An 18473-nucleotide genomic window follows, 5' to 3' on the forward strand; every position below is an offset into this window, starting at 1 on the left:
GGTTGAATCGGAAACTACAACAGCCATCACACACCTGCCCTTATATGGACTGATAGGTGCGATGTCCTAATGAAAATGCAGGTGGTGGGGATGAGATATTCTAGGTTGGTTTGGTCTGTCTAGAATAGTTTTGCTAGACTGTGACAAAGAAGATAAATTTTTCTCAGGTGAAATCATTTTTTTTTTAAAGATTAACTGCCCTTGGGGTGCCGGGGTGGCTCAGTTGGTTGAGTGTTTGAATCTTGATTTTGGCTCAGGTTGTGATCTCAGGGTCGTGGGATTGAGCCCTACATTGGGCTCCATGCTCAGCGCAGAGTTGACTTGAGATTCTTTCTCCCTCCCTCTCTGCTCCTCCCCCGGCTGGCGCACGCACACTCTCTCTTTCTCTTTCTCTCAAGGAAATAACTTAATTTAAAAAAGATTAACCATCCTTTGGTTATATGTTACAGTAACCTGAGATCTCATTCTCCTTTCCTAATAATAAAATTCTCCCCAATGAGTAGCCAGCAGTATTTGTGAATGAGATGGTTCATGTTCCCCTGTCTCCAGCACCCCTAAGGAGCCTGCTCTTTGGGCACCTGGGTGGCTCACTGAGTTGAAGGTCTGCCTTTAGCTCAGGTCATGATCCGGGAGTCCTGGGTTGGGCTCCGCATTGGGCTCCTTGCTCTGCAGGGAGCCTGCTTCTCTCCCTGCCCCCACCAAGTGTGCTCCCTTTTGCTATTTCTCTCTCTCTCTCTCAAATGAATGAAATCTTTAAGAAAAAAAAAAAAAAGGAACCTGCCCTTTGCTGAATTAGAATTGAATAGGCTGGATAAGCTGGAATAGGACGTATCTAAGTTAGATTAGTTCGATAGAATAAGTGAGTATAGACTGTCTCCGGGCCCTCTTATCCTTTGTGCTTGTTCTCCATAGTGCGTATTTAAAATCTTCCTTTGATGACCAGTTAGATGATGGATTGAATTAGGAAAAACAGGGCAGGGAATAGAACAAGTAGAAAAGAAATCAAACTTGAAATTAAAAGACCTGGCTTTGACCATTGCCTCTCTCACTCCCTGGATGACCTTGGACAAGTCACTTGGCTTTTCAGAGTATTGGTCCCCTGTCTTGTTAATAGAGGTAAAAGTGATGCCTATTATACAAGTCTTCCCAAGTTTTACTAAGGATCAAGTGTGAGATAGTGAATATAAAAATGTCTTCTAGACTCAGAAGCACTTATCCAATATTAATTATCATTATCATTTCCGTTCTTCCCCGAAGAGGAGTTAATTTAAATGTCATTAACACCAGATTTGCAGATTGCTATATATCTTACCCTGCCTGCTAGAAATGTAATATCCATCTGCACATTATTATTTTCCCAAGAAGCTCAGCACCCTCATTTTTTTGTCTCCACTTGCCAGCCCAGCTTCATTTTGCAGCTATAAAAAGAGAGGTACCAAAAAGTTAAGTGATAAACTCCCATTTAGCCAGCAAGTCAGTGGTGAAGAAGGGATACAATAAGAGCATAAACTGGTGACCTCCAATGGGAGCTTTGTTAACCAACATCCAGAGGAGGAGAAGCGGTAGAGACCACCAGCTAAAAGGCCTCTCATTTCCAGCAGCTGCCAGTAGACTCATGATGAGATACGGCTTTGGAGGAAGGGCCCAGTCTCTTCTCTGAGGAACATAGGAATTGGGAGTCCACAGACTTCTCAGGCCCAAATTTGTAAAAGCTCATATGTTCATGTGAACACCCACAGTGATAGCACAGTTTGACGTGCAAGAGGATTATGTTTAGAAAGTTCATTTAGTAAGCAGATGATTTAGAATTCAGTACTCATTTTCCCAAGGAAACCGTGTCATAAATGGGGTGAGATTCCCAGACTAGTTCACAGAAGCTGTTACTGTCATGAGATGGGAGTCTTGGAAAGGGGTTCTGTCTTGCTGTCTGTGTTCAAGAGAAATGGGAAAAGCTATTCCTTCTGCATCCCTGGGCAGAGGGCCAGCTCTGAGCACTCAGAATTTTGAAATAAGACAGTCATCTCTGATGTCTTCTCTCTGGCTCTTCTGTCTCATTCCCACTGGTGTCCAGGGCTACCGTGGCCCCTCTTCTGGCCGGCCCTACCACCCGTGTGCTGGATACACATTTACCCACCTGGCTCCTCTCCCATTCTGTCCAGGCCCACCCACTCAGCCATGGGAGATGTTAGGGGAAAAAATCATCAACCTGAATGGAGGGCTAGCAACCTTCCTGTAGATCTTGGCATTTTTCAACCACAGATCTCTGTGGGAGGAGGTATTTTTAAATAAGGAGACCCCTAAAGGTAGGGTATCTCGCCTGAGATAGTTCCCATCAAGTTTCTCTCAATTTTTCACAGATATTTCCCTTCTGCTTTTAAACTGGGCACTATTAACCTATGATTCATGAATTCCCTGAAATTTAAAATAAAAGTTTTTTTTTTAAATATTTTTCTGGTTAAAGTTAAATAGCTTTCATTCAGTCCTCAGAGTGGTCAGTGAACCACCATCATTAAGAAGCACAGGTCCCAAACCTACAAATTCTTTAAAGCATCCAAGTTTCATCATGCTTGTATGGCACCAGAGACTCGACAGTGGGGCCTAGGGGTGCTTGGGATTTATTTTTAGGTTCTCAATGGTTAGGTGAATGTAAACTGGAAAATCCCTGTGAAATGTGTACTTCCTGCAAAATAACTTCCTTGATTTTTTTTACTGATTTCATTTTCAGGTTAACGTTCTTCGCCACTATTTATTGGTACTTCCCTAGATCTACACAAGACACTTTCATAGTCATCAATTCAGAATAAAAGAAAACTTTAAAATTTTTATTAAAAAAAAAAAATTAGAGTGTTTGCTACTGACCCAGGCAGCAGCAGCAGCAGCAAGGCTGCACTCCACTTTCCCTTAGAGATCGGTCCTTTCACAAGAAGGCAGAGAAAAGGAGGCCTTGGAAGAAGGACTTGTCCCAGAGAAACAGAGTGAAGCAAAAGGTTTGTCCCTCACTGTGGGAATTGGACAGATGACTTAGCCTCACAGGGCATCAGTTTCCTCATCTCTGAAATGGGGAAGGTCACGTCCTCCTCTTGGGAGCCTCAAGAGGACTCACTTGGTGCTAGTCCCTGTATTAACTGCTTTGTCTGTGCTATCTCAGGACAGATGGCTTCCATCCTTATCATCTTTAGAGAAAATGACTTCAGTTTCCAATGGAATTCATGAGCTACCCCTTTCCCTTTCATTTGACCTCTTTTTGCTTCAGTTCCTTTGAGTCTATATATAGATACAGATACAGATACAGATATAGATAATCTGTAGATATCTATCTATAGTTTCTGTGCATTCTTTTAATTGCTCATTACTACTCCATCCCACCTGTGTTACCTTTTTTACTTCTGTAACTTATTAATTACCAAATAATTTAAGAAAATATTGGAAGTGAAATTTGGGTAAGAGAGACCTCTTCCTCATTTTAAGACATGTGGCTTCTCTATGGTCACAGTGCATCATGGTCCAGGATTGTGGTCGTCGTCAGAATCGTGCTGTGCTGGGGCTCTTTTTCTATCAGTGACTCAGCCTTCCCTCACATGTCACATTTCAGATCGCCGATGCTCCTGAAAATCATTGGGCATCACACTAAAGTACAAGAATAACTTTGCTTTCTACCTTATCACAAAGTTATAAAGAATCAAAAGTAGTCTAGGCTTATACTTTAATACTATTATTTGCTGCCCGGATAAGTTGGTAATATATTACTTTTACTCTGCTTTTATTGTTTGTAAAAGACTTTTATTGTTTGCAAGGAGCTGTCACATACAATAACTTATTCAATGCAACAAACCTGAGAAGAGATTGTATCAGTCTTGAACCTTTTAGTTTTCAAGGGACAGGAAGGCCAACTCAAAATGGCTTAGCAAAAAAGGAAGGTTTTTGGCTCATGTGCGTGTCAAGTGCAAACTGCAGGTATGGCTTGTTGATCAGAAGCACAAAGAATATCATCAGGACTGTTTCTCACATCTTCTGGCTCTGCCTTCCACAGTGTTGGCCTCATTCTTAAGCCTGTATGTGGTGGTTGGCTCCAGAAGCTCTAGGTGCATGGGAACAGAGAGCAGGCCTCTTCCCAGGCCACCTGCAACTCGTGCAGCTCTTTGAAGCTCAGGAATTCAGTACTCTGATTGGCCTGGACAGGGTCACGGGCCTACTTCTGGAGTCTGGGGTGGAGACAAGGCCTCCTGAAATACATGGACATTGGATGGGGACTAGAGACAAAATCTGAGTATTATTTCCAGGAAATGAATGAAGGTCTGCCAGAGAAATTCTTATTCTAGTTGAGGAAACTGATGCTCAGGGAAGATAAGTAGCTTGTCTAGATCTCACTGCAAGGAAGAGACCCAGTCGGGGCTAGAACCAAGGACTTCCGACTCAGCATCCTGAACTCTTTTTACAAGTCGCATCTCTGACAGTGATGGCAGATGACACACTGGGCACAGTGGAGCGAGCACTGCACAGAGAGCCAGGCCTTCTCTGCTCAGTTCTGCCCCTAGCTAAAAGCACCCTTAGTCTCTTGGGTCTCCTTCTTGTCTGTCAAATAGGGACAATACCTGCCTGCCAGGTAAGTCAGTAAGACTCTGATGAGATGTGGGGAAAAGGACTTTAATCATGTAAGTTCTGTGCAAACACAAGGCAGCCTTGCCTTCTCAAAGACTCTTTATGGTTTCTGCAGGCACCACGTTTTCTTTTATAGTCATGTCAAGAAAACGTGTTTAGCACTTTGCAGTTTCTAAGGTGTGCTTCATATAGCTCGCTGCATTTAAATTTCCCAAACAATCCTGAGGGACAGATGAGAAACCCACTGATCAGGGAGTTGAGAGATGGGCTCCGGTACAGGCAACCAATGAATACCAGACCTTGGCTTCCATCTCCTGCTTCGCTGTGCTCCCCTCTCATCCCAGCAGCATTAACCTGATTTGATCACCTCGGGATATATGTGATCACAAATAACTCAGACATGGTAACAGTTTGAATGTGACCTAAGACTGTGTGTCCTAATACTTTACTATAAGTTACCTACTTAAAAACATTCTGGTTGGGTTATTAATTATTTTCATTTAGGGGTGACTAAAACAATCAGAGGAAACTCACGTACATAACCGTAAGAAAATAGATCTCTAAAGAAGGTAAAGCGCGAGAGCACCATATTACTACAGTAAGTACGACTGTGAGAAAAACTTTAATGGCATTGAAAAGCTTTTTTCCTGCCTTCTCCCTTTATTGCCTTCATATCAGGCAGGATGTTCTGCAGTCCTAGAAACGAGTGTGGTGGGACAGCTCCTGTCATCCCTTATAAGTGTGGCTGGGAGCTGTGCTGGGAGCCCCACACTGGGGGCCGCACTGTGATGGCCGGGTGTACCCACAGGGCTCTTTGAGTGACCTGCAGTCTGGTATCATGGCCCCAGGACCTTCCCCAGCAGTTCCTGCCTAGGCTAATACTGATGCCCCAGGGCCTACCGTCTGCTGCTTGAAAGCTGAAGCAAGAGTCTCCGACAGAAGCCCCATTTGTCAGATGAGTAGTGGCATTGACGTCCATGCTGTTTGTCCATGTCGAGTGAGGTCCCTGGAGTGTGGGAGTAACAATATTACTGCCTCACCAAGCTCTTCCGAGGGTGACGTTGGTGAGGAGTTGCAGAGCTTCTGAATAGTCCCTGACACCCAGTTGAAACTTGGCACACAGTAGCTGATCACGTCCTCCAAATATGCCCAGAATCATCACTGATGCACACTCCATTAACTACCCCCAATCCAGCCACTACCCCATTTCTGTGCTCCCCCTTACTGCAGAACCCTTCAAAAGTGACTGGCCCTGCACGGCTCAGCACCGTAGCTACTGGCCACATTTGGCCATGGAGCATTTGAAATGTGGTGAGTCAGGAATGGTGTCCTGTAAATGTCAGATACATACCAGATTCCAAAGACTTAGTATAAAAATATAAAATAACTCAGCAGTTTTAATTTACATGTTGTAATGATAACATTGTATATATTGGGCTAAATAATATATATTATTGAAATCTGATTTCACCAGTTTTCTTTTACTTTTTTAGTGGTCAGTAGAAAATTTAAAGTTATATATACAGAACAGATTATATTCCTGCTGGAGACCACTGGTCTCTACACTGTCTCCACTTCATTCCTGAACCCATCCAGCCCAAACAGGTTTGGGTCCCAGCACTTCACCAAAAAGAGCTTTTGTCGAGTCTCCTTCCACTGCTCAGTTCTCAGTCCTAACTGCTCAGCAGCATTTGATGTGGTTGTCACTTTCAGTGAAACACTTTATTCCCTCATGATCTCCTTTTCTAAATCCTCCTTATCTTCTTGACTTCTTTCTTTCTCATCCAAACTCACGCTGTAGTGGAGTCATCCTGACTCATGACTTTATATACCATCTTCATGGACTTCCCAGCTTTGTGTCTATAGCCCAGACCTCTCTCTTCCTGGAACCTGTATCTTAACTTCCTGTTCAACATCTCCATTTGGATACCTAGGAGGGCTCTTCAAGTTTACATATCTAAGGTTGATTTCTTGGTTCCACTTCCCCAAGCTTGTCCCTCCCCCAGTACTTCCTGTGTTGGTAAAGGCTAACTTTCTTCACCCACTTATTTAAACCACAAATCTTGGAGTCATCCTTGATTTTTCTTCTGACTGACTATATTCAGTCCATTGACACATTCCATTGGGCCTCCCTTCAAATTATATTTCCAGTCTAACCATTTCTTACCATCAGCAGCTCCTGGAAGACCCGTCATCTCTGAGTGGACTGTTGCAGTAGTCTCATTACTGGTCTCGCTGTGTCCATCTGTCCCTCTACTGCACCCAGAGTCCTTTTAGAACGCCAAGTCACTTTTCCCCTTAGAACCTTCCAAAGGCATATCATTGTCCATAGAGTAGAATGTGCCATCCTTATAAAAGCCATATGTGATTTGCCCACCTCACCACCACCAATACACGGACCCGTTACCTGCCCTCCAACCCCTTCCCCTGGTTTGCTGTCCTGTTTCTTCTCCCCTGAGGCACACACTGTCTTCAGAGCCTTGGTGTTCATACTTTTCCCTGCCTGAAATGCGCTATGTTCATATGGCTCACCCTCTACTCCAATCTCTGGGTAAAGCTCATCTTTGTACCTACTACAGCCTTCCCCCACCAACATATCTAAAACAGACATTTTGGACATTTATTTCTCCTCATAACTTCACAACCTTCTGACACATCATATGTTTGTTTCTTGTCTTCCCCATGGGATGGAGACTCCGTGAGAGCAGGGATGTTTTCTGTGAGTCCACATCCTTTTCCACAAGGGCCTCAAAACAGTGTTCAGTACAGAGTTCAGTGTTGCCTGATTGGATGGTTCTGCCAGACTCTGCTCAGTTATCAAGTCCATCTGTGCCCTGTTAGAGTAGGCAGAAGTTCATTAACTCTGCTGGGTATCGGAATCACTGGGGAGATTGCCTAAAATGCATATGCTTTGACTCTACCCGCTGGAGATCCAAATGCAGTAGATTCTGGGGTAGAATCCAGAACATTTTTGAATAAGCTCCCCGGGTAATTTTGATGCCTGAGGTAATTGGACCATACTTTGCCAAACACCGCCTCAGTGTACCAGTTTATATTTATCTGTTGCTCTATTCTGTCGAATATTATTTCATGTATATCAGCAGTGCTTGAATCAGCTGGGAACCTAAGTATAGATCTCGTAGCCCCACCCTAGATCTGGTGAATCAGAACTTCCAAGGATGGGTCTTGGGAATCTATATTTTTTGAAAAGCTCCCTTGGTGCCAGTCTTCCCAATAGCCTTTGGGAGCCTCAGCTGTGTTTTACAGGCTCCTTGAGGAGGTTATAAACTCAAGAGCAAGTGTTTCTTAAGTCTTCTTAAGCCAGCTTCTCTTCCCATCCCTCATTAATCCAACAGTGTTCTACTCAAAAGTGGTATTCAATGAGTCACTATGGAGTGAACACCTTGATTTATCCACAATTTCAATTTGCCTTTGTAACTTGAACATCAGCCAGTATTGCTAACTACATTTCAATCCAGCCCATTCTCTAGTTAGAGGCAGGAAGCATGTCTTTGCTGCTTCACTAATTCTGGTGGGGATTCTCTTTGCAGTCTTTTCTATCCACAAATTTAAAATGTGTTTCCCAGGTCAGACCAGACAGTGCTGAGGTAACATCACCCATCTTCATGCTTAAACACTCACCTATTCAACCTTCCTTTTGGACCTGTACTAGGGTGCACATCCTTAGCCTCAGAGTGCACTCTAGACTACACAGCATCCCTGGGGATGGTGACAGGACCTGACCCTTGCTCTGGGAGCTTGCCTGGGCTGCTCAGTCTGCCAAGGAAGGTGTCCCCCTGGATTAGATTCCCTTTGGGGCCTGTGGACCTGCCCTACTTCTTTCTTGTTCTATCCTGGAACCATATATAGACACTCTTTACAGCTGGAAAGTTTAAAACTAAAATCAGAGCATTACCAAAAATTAAAAAGTAAACGGGTGGGGAGTGGACGGGGCAGGCGATGATACTTGCAGAATTTTATTCCTTGGCTAGACTCAGAGCTAGTCTCTAGGTTTTTTTGTTTTTTGTTTTTTTGGGGTTTTTTGGAAGATTTTATTTATATATTTGACAGAGAGAGAGATAGCCAGCAAGAGAGGGAACACAAGCAGGGGGAGTGGGAGAGGAAGAAGCAGGCTCCCAGCGGAGGAGCCTGATGTGGGGCTCGATCCCAGGACTCTGGGATCATGCCCTGAGCCGAAGGCAGACGCTTAAGGACTGAGCCACCCAGGCACCCTACAGAGCTAGCCTCTAGGTTAAGAAGAATCACTAATGAAGGCCCAAAGAGAGCCCCTTGGTTAACTTCTCTCCTCTCCTCTCCTCTCCTCTCCTCTCCTCTCCTCCCTTTCCTTTCCCCTTTCCCTTTTTCTTTTCCTTTCTTTTCTTTTCTTTTTAGTGGTATTTTGAGATTTTGAGGTTTTTTTTTTTAAGATTTATTTTATTTTAGAGAGTGAACAGGGGAGGAGCAGAGGGAGAGAGAGAATCCCATGCAGACTCCCTGCTGAGCATGGAGCCCGATGTGGGGCTCAGTCCCGTGACCCTGAGATCATGACCTGAGCCAAAATCAAGAGTCAGGTGCTTAACCCACTGAGCCACCCAGGCGCCCCTTGGTTAACCTATTTCTTAAGTAACCGAGTCCCCATGGAGTATGCACTCTGGACTTTGGATGGCCAACTGGTGTAACCTTTTTAATATGTTGAGTTTGTGTGTATTCTTTGCAGAAGATGTCCGGGTCATAATTCAAGGCAGAGTCTAAAAAGGAGTAGTGTCATTTAGGTAAACCCAAGAAGCACTTCCGAGCACACACTGTCTGTACCTTAGAGTTTTGCCTCTGGATAAGCCGCAGATTACATTTTGGTGCCAGCTGTGAGAAGCCATTAGTAATCAGGACAACTCCCTTGGGAAATCCTGTTCCCAGTCCCTTTCCAGAGGATCACTGCTTTCTCTGGAATATTTGTTTGGGGGGCTCCGGAGGCTGCGATTTAGTGACAAAGGGGAATGAATTGACCCTAGACAAATAAGAATGAGAGATTTCTAATGAGATCTGACAGTTCAAGGACTGAAGAAGGAATCTAAGCTTTTTTTTTTTTTTTTCCTGCCCACCCAGTCTTCATACAAATGTAAATATGCCTCCTTCAACAAATTGCCAAATGTGGTTTTAATTTGTAAGCAGGAGACCCTGCCTTGCCGTTTTCTTTTCTTTTCCTCTCTTTTTTAAAAATGAAGTCACAGGTTTCGCACTTTTTGAACTGGACATTTCCTACTGTCACTCTATCACGTTTTCTGTTGTCCTTTTCCTTCTAAGGACATTTTCCTCCATTGTTTGTGATCAGAGGAATTTGGGACGAGAGTCAATTGTCATGTTTCTTAAAGAAGTTTTTGAAGTTCCCATAGGAAATACATAGTGCTCTTTCAACTGAGTTTAAAAAATAAATAAATAAAGGCAAAGATTGGACCTAGTATGAGATTTGAAGAGTGTCACTATCCGGCATCATACTTCATGTGGTCTATGCAGTATCCATTGTTGTTATTTATGACCCTGTCTGCCTTCCATTGTGGACTTCTTCAAGCCTTGGGGAATTTACATCATTCCTAATAGCAAAAGGCTCTCTGGTTCCCACAGAGTTGTTCAAAGCCTGACTCATGCTCCTTATGTTAATTGTTCAGCTCTGAAAATACAGCACTTACAGGGTGTGGTCGTAAGGGGAAAATCTACTGTACTTATAGGGCATGTTTAGAAGTGTTTCACACATAAATCTCAGTCTCTCGCTCTCCCTGTCTCCCTCTCCCCTCTCCCCCTGTCTTCCACCTCCCCTTCCATCTCTGTCATTTAACTTTAAAACTGTAGCTCTATTTAGTCAACTAGTAAGTGTTAAGGGGAGAGAGGGAGAAGCATCAAAATGCAGTGTAATCCAATAAAACCTACAATATCCTGTTCACGAACTCTTTAAACTGACTTAGGTTATAAATGGATATTACCAGGAGCGACATCGATCCAGGTCTGAAACCATAGGCGGGATTAGCAGGAGCTAAAGGCTCATACTCGGTGGTGCAGGGCAGTGATTGCACAAAGGCCAGAGCACCAGCCTGTGGGGTACCCAGGCATCATACTGATGGCTGCTGTCTACCAGGAGTTCTGGACTGCCATTGTTACATTTTAGTGTTAAGTCTAAAGCAAGGGACCTACTGATAAATTCCCAAAATTGCTCCAATGGCCTCAACATTTTACTGTGCAGCCTGGTGGAGGAGGGTACGTACTATCCCAGGAAATAAGAAGAGTTAACACCTTGTCTGGATTATCTACTTGCTTAACAAAAAGGAAATGATTCCAAAACTATGAAATAGGTCAATGTTGGCAAAGGTTGGGAATTCTTGACATTTTATAAGTACTTCTGTATGAAGCTTCCTTGGGAATATATAAGGATAGATGCACAGATAATCTCTGAATTATGTAAAACTGTGGTAGTGCTGTTAGGTTAAGAAAAAACTCCCAGTTTTCTGGTAGCCAAGAATCACAAACTTCAGTTTTCAAAGTACCAGGATTCAAAGGCTTTAACTCACTTATGCAGCTTTGAGTATTGCAGAGGCCATGTTCTGTATTTTTGTAAATAGAGAAAATGTGTGGAATTCCTAAGCTAATCAGGGTCCAGACCACGGTGCCACCAGGTCTCTGTGGAAGATCAGAGCTCACACACACACTGCTGCCTGGTACTGTGATTCCGGGCTTCCTCACACTTGGGGCCACAGAGATAGCAGATACTGGCCAAGCGCTCCCAGATGGTTTGGAACCAACATCCTTTCTCTTACAGTCTTGTATGTCTGTGGTGCATATTAACGTACGAACTGTGTGGGGTAGGAGTCCAAAAAAAGTGACCGTTTACCCAAAAGTTCTAGATTTAGAAAAATCAAAATAGCCTAACACTAAGCGGTTTCATCTCGTCCTCACAAAAATCCGTTCACTGGGGCATTCAGAGTAGAACTGTTCTTTCTCATGTTCAGCTAATAGATTTCTGGTTGAACCTTTGTTATCTTTTGGAGGAGACGGAAGGAGCTCTCCACGGAGCGTCTGATTATTTTGCTGAGTGTGCGGAGACTGCACTTCCTCCCAGTGCACAGCGCAGGAGAAATGCTCTGAGAGAAATGTAGGTCCGACAAGTTTTCTTTTCCTTCTTTTTGACTGTGTGTGTGTGTGTGTGTATGAGTATGTGCATGAAGTCTGGAATTCAACAGGAGTTCATGGAAATGAACCACAAAACCCCTCTGGCACTGACCTTACCCGAAGTCCTATGCTTGCCTTCCTGACTGTCTCTTGCATTCTGGACAGTGGGGAACGAGGCCTTGCTTCACAGGTGTGTTGCAAGGAGTAATTAATTACAAGCGCTTTGAAGATGAAAAGCACCTGTTTGGTGGTGTGTTTCATACAACTTTCCATGTGACTACAGACCCATCTAAAAAAATACATTCTTTTGCTAAAATGCAGGTTCCAGTTCTAATATAATTATGATAATCCTCATGCCTCTGATTAGGAACAATAAGAACATGAGAGAGAGAGAGAGAGAGAGTGTGTGTGTGTGTGTGTGTGTGTTTCCAGACTAAAGCTTAGCCAAAATAAATATTTCAGCTTCAGTGTTTTGAGTTTGGTGGTTTAAGAAATTTCTTGCTATTCACAAGCCTGCAGATCTCTGTTGAAGTCAAAGTCTCCAGTCTCTCAGTTCTCCCCATGCAGCTCCTACCCTGCCCCAAAGTGAATTTTACACTCAGAGTGATGTTTGCATTGTCTTCTATGTGTGCTATAGGTAAGGCGTGTGTGTGTGTGTACAAGCACACCCTTATGTGTGTGCATGCGCGTGTGTGTGCACATACCCCCCCCACACACACACGGCCTGTGCTTTAGGTGTATCTGATCATTTATTTCTGGGGAGAAAAATTCAATACGTCAAATTTAGGCAGTACTGACCCTTAATATCTGAAATGAACACCTGCCTGCCTTAGTTAAAATAGAGCCATCATAACTCCAATATAACTATGTTGAAAACCCAGTGATCAAGAAACAAAGCCTGTCCTCATGTATCCTAATAACTAATCCTCGCGTGTTGGAAAGTGTGATGGCTGTTGCTTGATCCAGTCTGAACTTAAACATTATACGTAGAGATTGTTCTAGATTTGCCAGGGAGGTAAGGAAGTAGGAATTTGACAAGGGGCATAGGAGTTGGAGGACAGCATGCCATTACAGCTTTCCAAAGCAAAACAAAAAAATCTTTCTTTGTTCTAGTGTGAAAAGAACTGAAGCAAAAAGCAGCGCTGTGAGCAAATCATGGAGCAGCAGGGACATTGTGGGAACATCTAGTGACCCAGTGATTGCGGAGATAGCGAGGAGGAGGGGTGACAGTCGGGCTTCAGCCAGTCCCCCATCAGAGTCCACGGGACAAGCAAAAGATTACATAAAGGCAGCTGAGAGCCACTGGGGGCTTCCTGTTCAAAAGCTGGAAAATGTTCATCAGACCCAGCCAGAAGACACTAGCAGCCAGCAAAAACCTCATCTTGGGGAGTGGTTAGAGACAGGGCTTCTAAGCAGGAGCCCTGTCTGTAGCTGTGAGTCAGCATCACCAGGTCCAAAACAAAGTCCACAAGGGGCCAGAACACAACAGAAACGCAGGAACCGCGGCTCTGCGGAAGACGTCGACCACCACAAGAGAGTTTCTCTTGGAAGTGATCGATTAGTCCCAAGAGAAATAATAGTGGAAAAAAGCAAAACTGTCAGGGTTTTGCCAGCCTCAGAGCTGTCAGATCCGGGGTTACTTTTGAAACAAGGTTTGGCAAAAACGGCGTCTAATGAAGAGTTGCATGTTTTGGAAAATCTCTCCTCCGGACATCTTACAAAAAATAAGCCAGGGCAGGCACGGCAAACCGGCTCAGCCACAAACACTGAAAGATTATCTGCGATCCGGGGCAGCCCAACCAAGAAAAGAAAGAAGTACGAAGGAGGCCACTAACTTACTATTGGGGATTACAAATCTGTAGTTGGGTATATAATGGTTGAAGGTGGGGAAGGAGGGGAGTGTGTGTAGCTGCCCTGATGTTAAAGGAATTAGAATGATTATTTTGTATAGAAACACAGAGCTCTGTGTGAGGGTTAGTTTTTAACCCATTCATCTCTAGGAGGCTATGTGCTTTTTCTAACAACATCACCTCTTTCTCATCATACTTTTATAACTGTCTTCAGAGCCATTCACCTTGTCATGGATGACCCCATTCTTGAAGGAACTACATGAAGAAACCAGTTGTGCTCCTTCATGACTCATCACTGTGCAGACCATACAGTGGGCCACGTGAAGACAGTGCTGTATCTAGGGGTACAGTTTCTCCTCCTGAGGAACAGGAGTCGGGCAGAAGTGAAGGAACAGACAAGTGGTCCTCAACATCTGGTTCTAGGCCCAGCATCACTGTCTGAAAATGTGTTAGAAATGCAGACCTTGGGCCCCACCCCAGACTTACTGAATGAGAAGCTCTGGGCAATTCTGAAAAATGCTCAAGTTTGAGAACCACCGGACTAATTGGAGACTCCCTAGTGTTTGTGTCCTCCAGCCTGGCTCCCATGGCCTCCATCTCATCAGTCTGAGGTCCACATGTGGCCAGGCACCCCCTTATGCTCCCTCAAACTTTTGTAAAACACCTGGGTTCGGCGTCTGAGCTGCTCAGTCCCTGTCTTCTCTACAGCACGGCGGCCACAGCACCCACAAAACTGTTACTTACCCTAAGAAGTGCTACAAGTTTATGGGTAATTTGGCCCCGCATTAGAGGAAGACAGTAGAGGGAGAGGCTTGCTCTCCCTTGTAGCCCAGGCGTGTCCCTGTCCCTGCCCTTGCCCCCACCTCTAAGATTTTGGTTAGGTTCAGGAAGGATTAGAACCCAAGGGGAACTCAGTGGCCAGAGTTTCCAGTTTCCCAGTTGGAAGGCGTCACAGGCAGTTTAAATTTCAAAACAGGAGCCTTCCATTTGCAGTATCACCCACTAATGTCTCCAGTGGGCTTGCTGAAATGTCACAGAGTGAATCATTGCAATGACTTATTTTGGATGGACACCTACTAAAGATTTTCTTAACCCAATTTCATTCTAAAATAGAGGAAAAACCGTATTCAAAGGCCACCCATCAAATACATCTTTTTTTCTGCTCAACATTGTGTGGTCCTTTGCAGTAGCACCTCCCTAGTAACAAGGAAAATCAAGTATATTCCCAGAGTGTCGGAGTTAGCAGAAAAATAACCCAGAAAGACCCCATTGAAATAAAAGAATATGGAAAGAGACACCGTGTAGGTGGTTCAGAATTTTTTAAAACTAATTGTGGTTTTGTTTCTCCTAGCTCATTCTATACTTGCCTGTGACTCCTTTCCCACTTGTAGGGTAAGACTCCTTAAGAGGCAACCATACTTCCTGACACCATTTTGGGTCGTGAAGTTCAGTGTTGGTCACTACGCCTGGCTATGAACATAGATGCTATTCCTTTGATGTTCCCCACGCTGCCTGGACACCTGTCCCCTTCTCATAGTCCCAGCCTCACCACCCCCACCAGGAGTATGGCCCACCGGTGTCCTTTCCCCTTCCTGCAGGGTTTTCCCTGCTCTTAGCTGATTCCAGTCAAAGCATTCTATAGGAGAAGAGGGAGCCGGACAGAATCCTAACCACAGTGGAGTGGATTGTATTCATCCAGTTGGGGTAGACTGGACAGAATGGAAATGCTCCACCCTGGGCCCCCTCTCTTAGAGTCACAACTGTTCTAGGTGTGCTGTTCACCGCAGACAGGGGCAGAGTGTGTCACTGAACCTTCTTCAACAGAATTCTTGGGACAGTTTAAACAGAGAAGGCCCAAAATAATAACCTGGGTGATCGGCCAAGAAACAGTAAGCTCTCTGGAACGGAGTCTAGGATAAAAAAGACAACCATTTCAGAACAATAGCTGCTGCTAACCCAGAACTGGAATGTTTGAAATGGAGGCACCAGAGAAAAGCTTTTAACTGAAAAGTTTTTATTTCATTTGTTAAACGGGGCCTGCACAGTGGGTAAAGCCAATCCTTGTGATTTAATGATTTTCTCTCAAGAACAGCCTTGGCTTTAGAGTTTGGTATATTTGTGGAAATAACAATTACTGTAACCTCAAAGGGAAAATAGCACCTTTGGTTGTAGATTGATAGGGTCTTTCTCACAGCCCGCATGTACATGGGATTGTGACAGGATTAACGGAGGGAACAGCTCTCTGCTTCCGCACTGTGGCATGTGTTTGAGGAATTTTGCCTTTAAGCATTTTCTTCCACATGTCTGAAACACCCCCGGATCTCTTATTACTTGAGTGGTTGTGTGATTCCTTGGATGTTTCAAAGTACAAAGGGAAAATGGCTGCCAGGTTTTATTGTTGCTTATTAGCTGGGAAATGCAGTTCTCCACGACTGGGAGTGGTATGTGTGTTGACATTCTTAATAATCTTATTAATTCCGCATCTGAAAATCTGAGAGCCTGTCAATATTCTTAGTCAAAAAGAAAAAGTTCTTCAACCACTTAACTTAATAACCCAAACTCAATTTATAGTCAAGTCCCTGTAATTCTGATGCTTGGGAGAAATGTGGATCCAATTCTGTTAATGTTACAACTTTGAACTCCCTAACTTTCTCAATGTCATGGCTTCTAAGTCACATTCATGTGCTTTCAGATGACTCTTTAATAGATTGATGTTGAGTTTTGTGTTTTTGTTGTTGTTGCTTAATGTCTATAAACAAGAAATGTCTGAGAACACTCAGATTTTTCTTACACTTTTTTTTTCTTTGCCACTGGAGGTTAACTGTTGTCCAGATATGCATATAAACTGTTAAATGCAAAGGAGCAACCATTTGGGGAGAGAGGAGTGAGTGCTATAGCTTTTTTGTTTATTTATGTTAAAGAAGTAAGAAAATGTATTTCATTTTATAAAAAGCCAAAGTCATTAAAAACTCTGTAGTTTGACTTATGGAGAATATAGCTTGTTTCTTATCTCAGGATTACAGGGGGATGACAGTTAATTGTTTGCTTCTGGTGTCACGTTTGGATTTTAGCATGAATGGTTGTGCATCGCACGGCCTTTGATTTTAGCGAGAGCTTGGTGAGGGCAAAGCACATAAGGGAAGGAAACCTCTGTGCCCAAGAGAATGGCCTGGGATCACAGTGCTCCCATTCCCAGTTTCCTTGAATGCCTTCCTGGCAGGCCCCACTGTCCTATTTCCACAGAATTTTAGTGAGTGGCCTTCCTTTTGAGGTAACAAATGCCTTTCCTCAGTAAGAGCCAAAAATCCTCTCTTCAGCGTTCCATGACTTGAATATGGAAATCATTTTAATTTCTTCTTTTCTCTTATGAGGAAATTTCCATGCTTGTTCTGTTCTGTTAAGACGATAGAGTTCATTCCTTGTTATTGAAACACTAATGAGTTGAAACACGGTGGAGCAGGTAAAAAATGAAAATTAAGCTGATTTCTGTTAAGTAGTTTAAAATCTTCCTTAAGTAAATTAAGCATTGTAAAATGAAGTTAATGCAGATAATTACTCAGGACAGAAGTCTAACTATATAGATCATTGGTGTTACATTTAATGATATAATTAAATTCTCAGAAATCTGCAGAACTTCTAGTTTGGTTTCTGTATTTATTTAACAAGACAAGGAACGAATATAAGTCAATGTGTGCACTTAACAGAGGGGACTTGAATGGATGAAATTATTACCTTTAATTGTGGAGAACTACTCAATACTGAACTTTAAACACATTCAAGTAAGTTTTATTATGCAGCATAATATTACCATGTATTACTTTATAATTGCTGTTAGAATTACTTATCAAAAATCTTGATTTTTTAATTAAATCGGAATCATTAAAACCGTACATATGACCCCAAAGCATCTGATCAGGTGACCGTAGCTGTGGATTTGACAGAACCCCAGAATAAATTTTATTAGTTAAGTTAGAAAGCCAGACGCTGCAGTCATCACCAGGAGAGTTCTTTTTTCCCCATCGCCTTTATCCTGTTGTTTGTTATGTTTAAACTACTTAAATAGTTTAAATAGTTGAATGTGTCTGAAAGCACATGGGTCAAAGTAGTATGTAGAGGAAACGAACCTGCTTTATAAATACAAAGTAAAATTGTTTAAAAAAATTAAATTAGTGTGTATCACTTTTCTCCAAAGCAAGTGAATTAGCCCCAAGGAATATACATCCAAAATGCCCTTTTCTGAACGTGCAATTTAAAATTGTATTCCATGAGAGACTCTTCCTCCTTGAAGCAACCCTGAGGTTTTGAACACTATGTTAAAAGAATCCCAAGGAGCTCTGCTTCTGAGCATTTAGGTCTGGAAAACCCTGTGTGGGGTGTTGTGATTAAATTGGCCCATAAGATCCTGGGGTGGTCTTTACAATGCAGAAATTTTTCCATTTCTTCCAGTTGTGAGCTAAGAGAGATCCCTCTTGTGAGAGGTTAAAGTATGCAACCTTGACTCCTTTCCAGAAAAATCTTGACATTTCCCAAGTGGATTCATTTCCATTTTCTAAGTGGATCTAGTCCTTGTTCATCACTGAATAAAGTCCTGGGCCAACTCTTTGTCTATACTGCCTTTTATGACAGGATCCCAGGCCCCTCTGATTGCTTGTATATGTATCTCCCCCTCGGTTCTGTACATAATTTTTCAGAGGCATTTCAATACGAGGTTGGGATAATACATTTGGAAAGCTGTGCACGAAATGCCGAGAACCACTGCAATCGTTGCGGCCACGCGCCTTTCTTTGTGGTTTGCTCTGGCCCGCGTGCTGGCTGGCCTGGCCCAAGGGAAGGCTGGCCTGCCCAGGGCCTGGGGTCTGGGCGGGGGAC

At 43.3% G+C, this 18473-nt stretch overlaps 1 protein-coding gene across 3 annotated transcripts in view; it reads left to right on the forward strand.

The window, feature by feature from the left end:
* The window catches only part of SLX4IP (SLX4 interacting protein), a 188721-nt gene extending 171229 nt beyond the window's left edge, over nucleotides 1-17492 (forward strand). For all 3 annotated transcript variants that reach the window (XM_026503029.4, XM_026503028.4, XM_057312666.1), the window contains 2 exons: nucleotides 11634-11737; nucleotides 12868-17492. In XM_026503029.4, coding sequence (XP_026358814.1) covers nucleotides 11634-11737; nucleotides 12868-13588 — 825 coding nt within the window. In that variant the 3' untranslated portion in view covers nucleotides 13589-17492. The remainder of the gene's footprint in view (nucleotides 1-11633; nucleotides 11738-12867) is intronic.
* Nucleotides 17493-18473: the final 981 nt, after the last annotated feature.

The sequence above is a fragment of the Ursus arctos genome, unplaced genomic scaffold, assembly GCF_023065955.2.
Source record: "Ursus arctos isolate Adak ecotype North America unplaced genomic scaffold, UrsArc2.0 scaffold_16, whole genome shotgun sequence".
NCBI lineage: Eukaryota > Metazoa > Chordata > Mammalia > Carnivora > Ursidae > Ursus > Ursus arctos.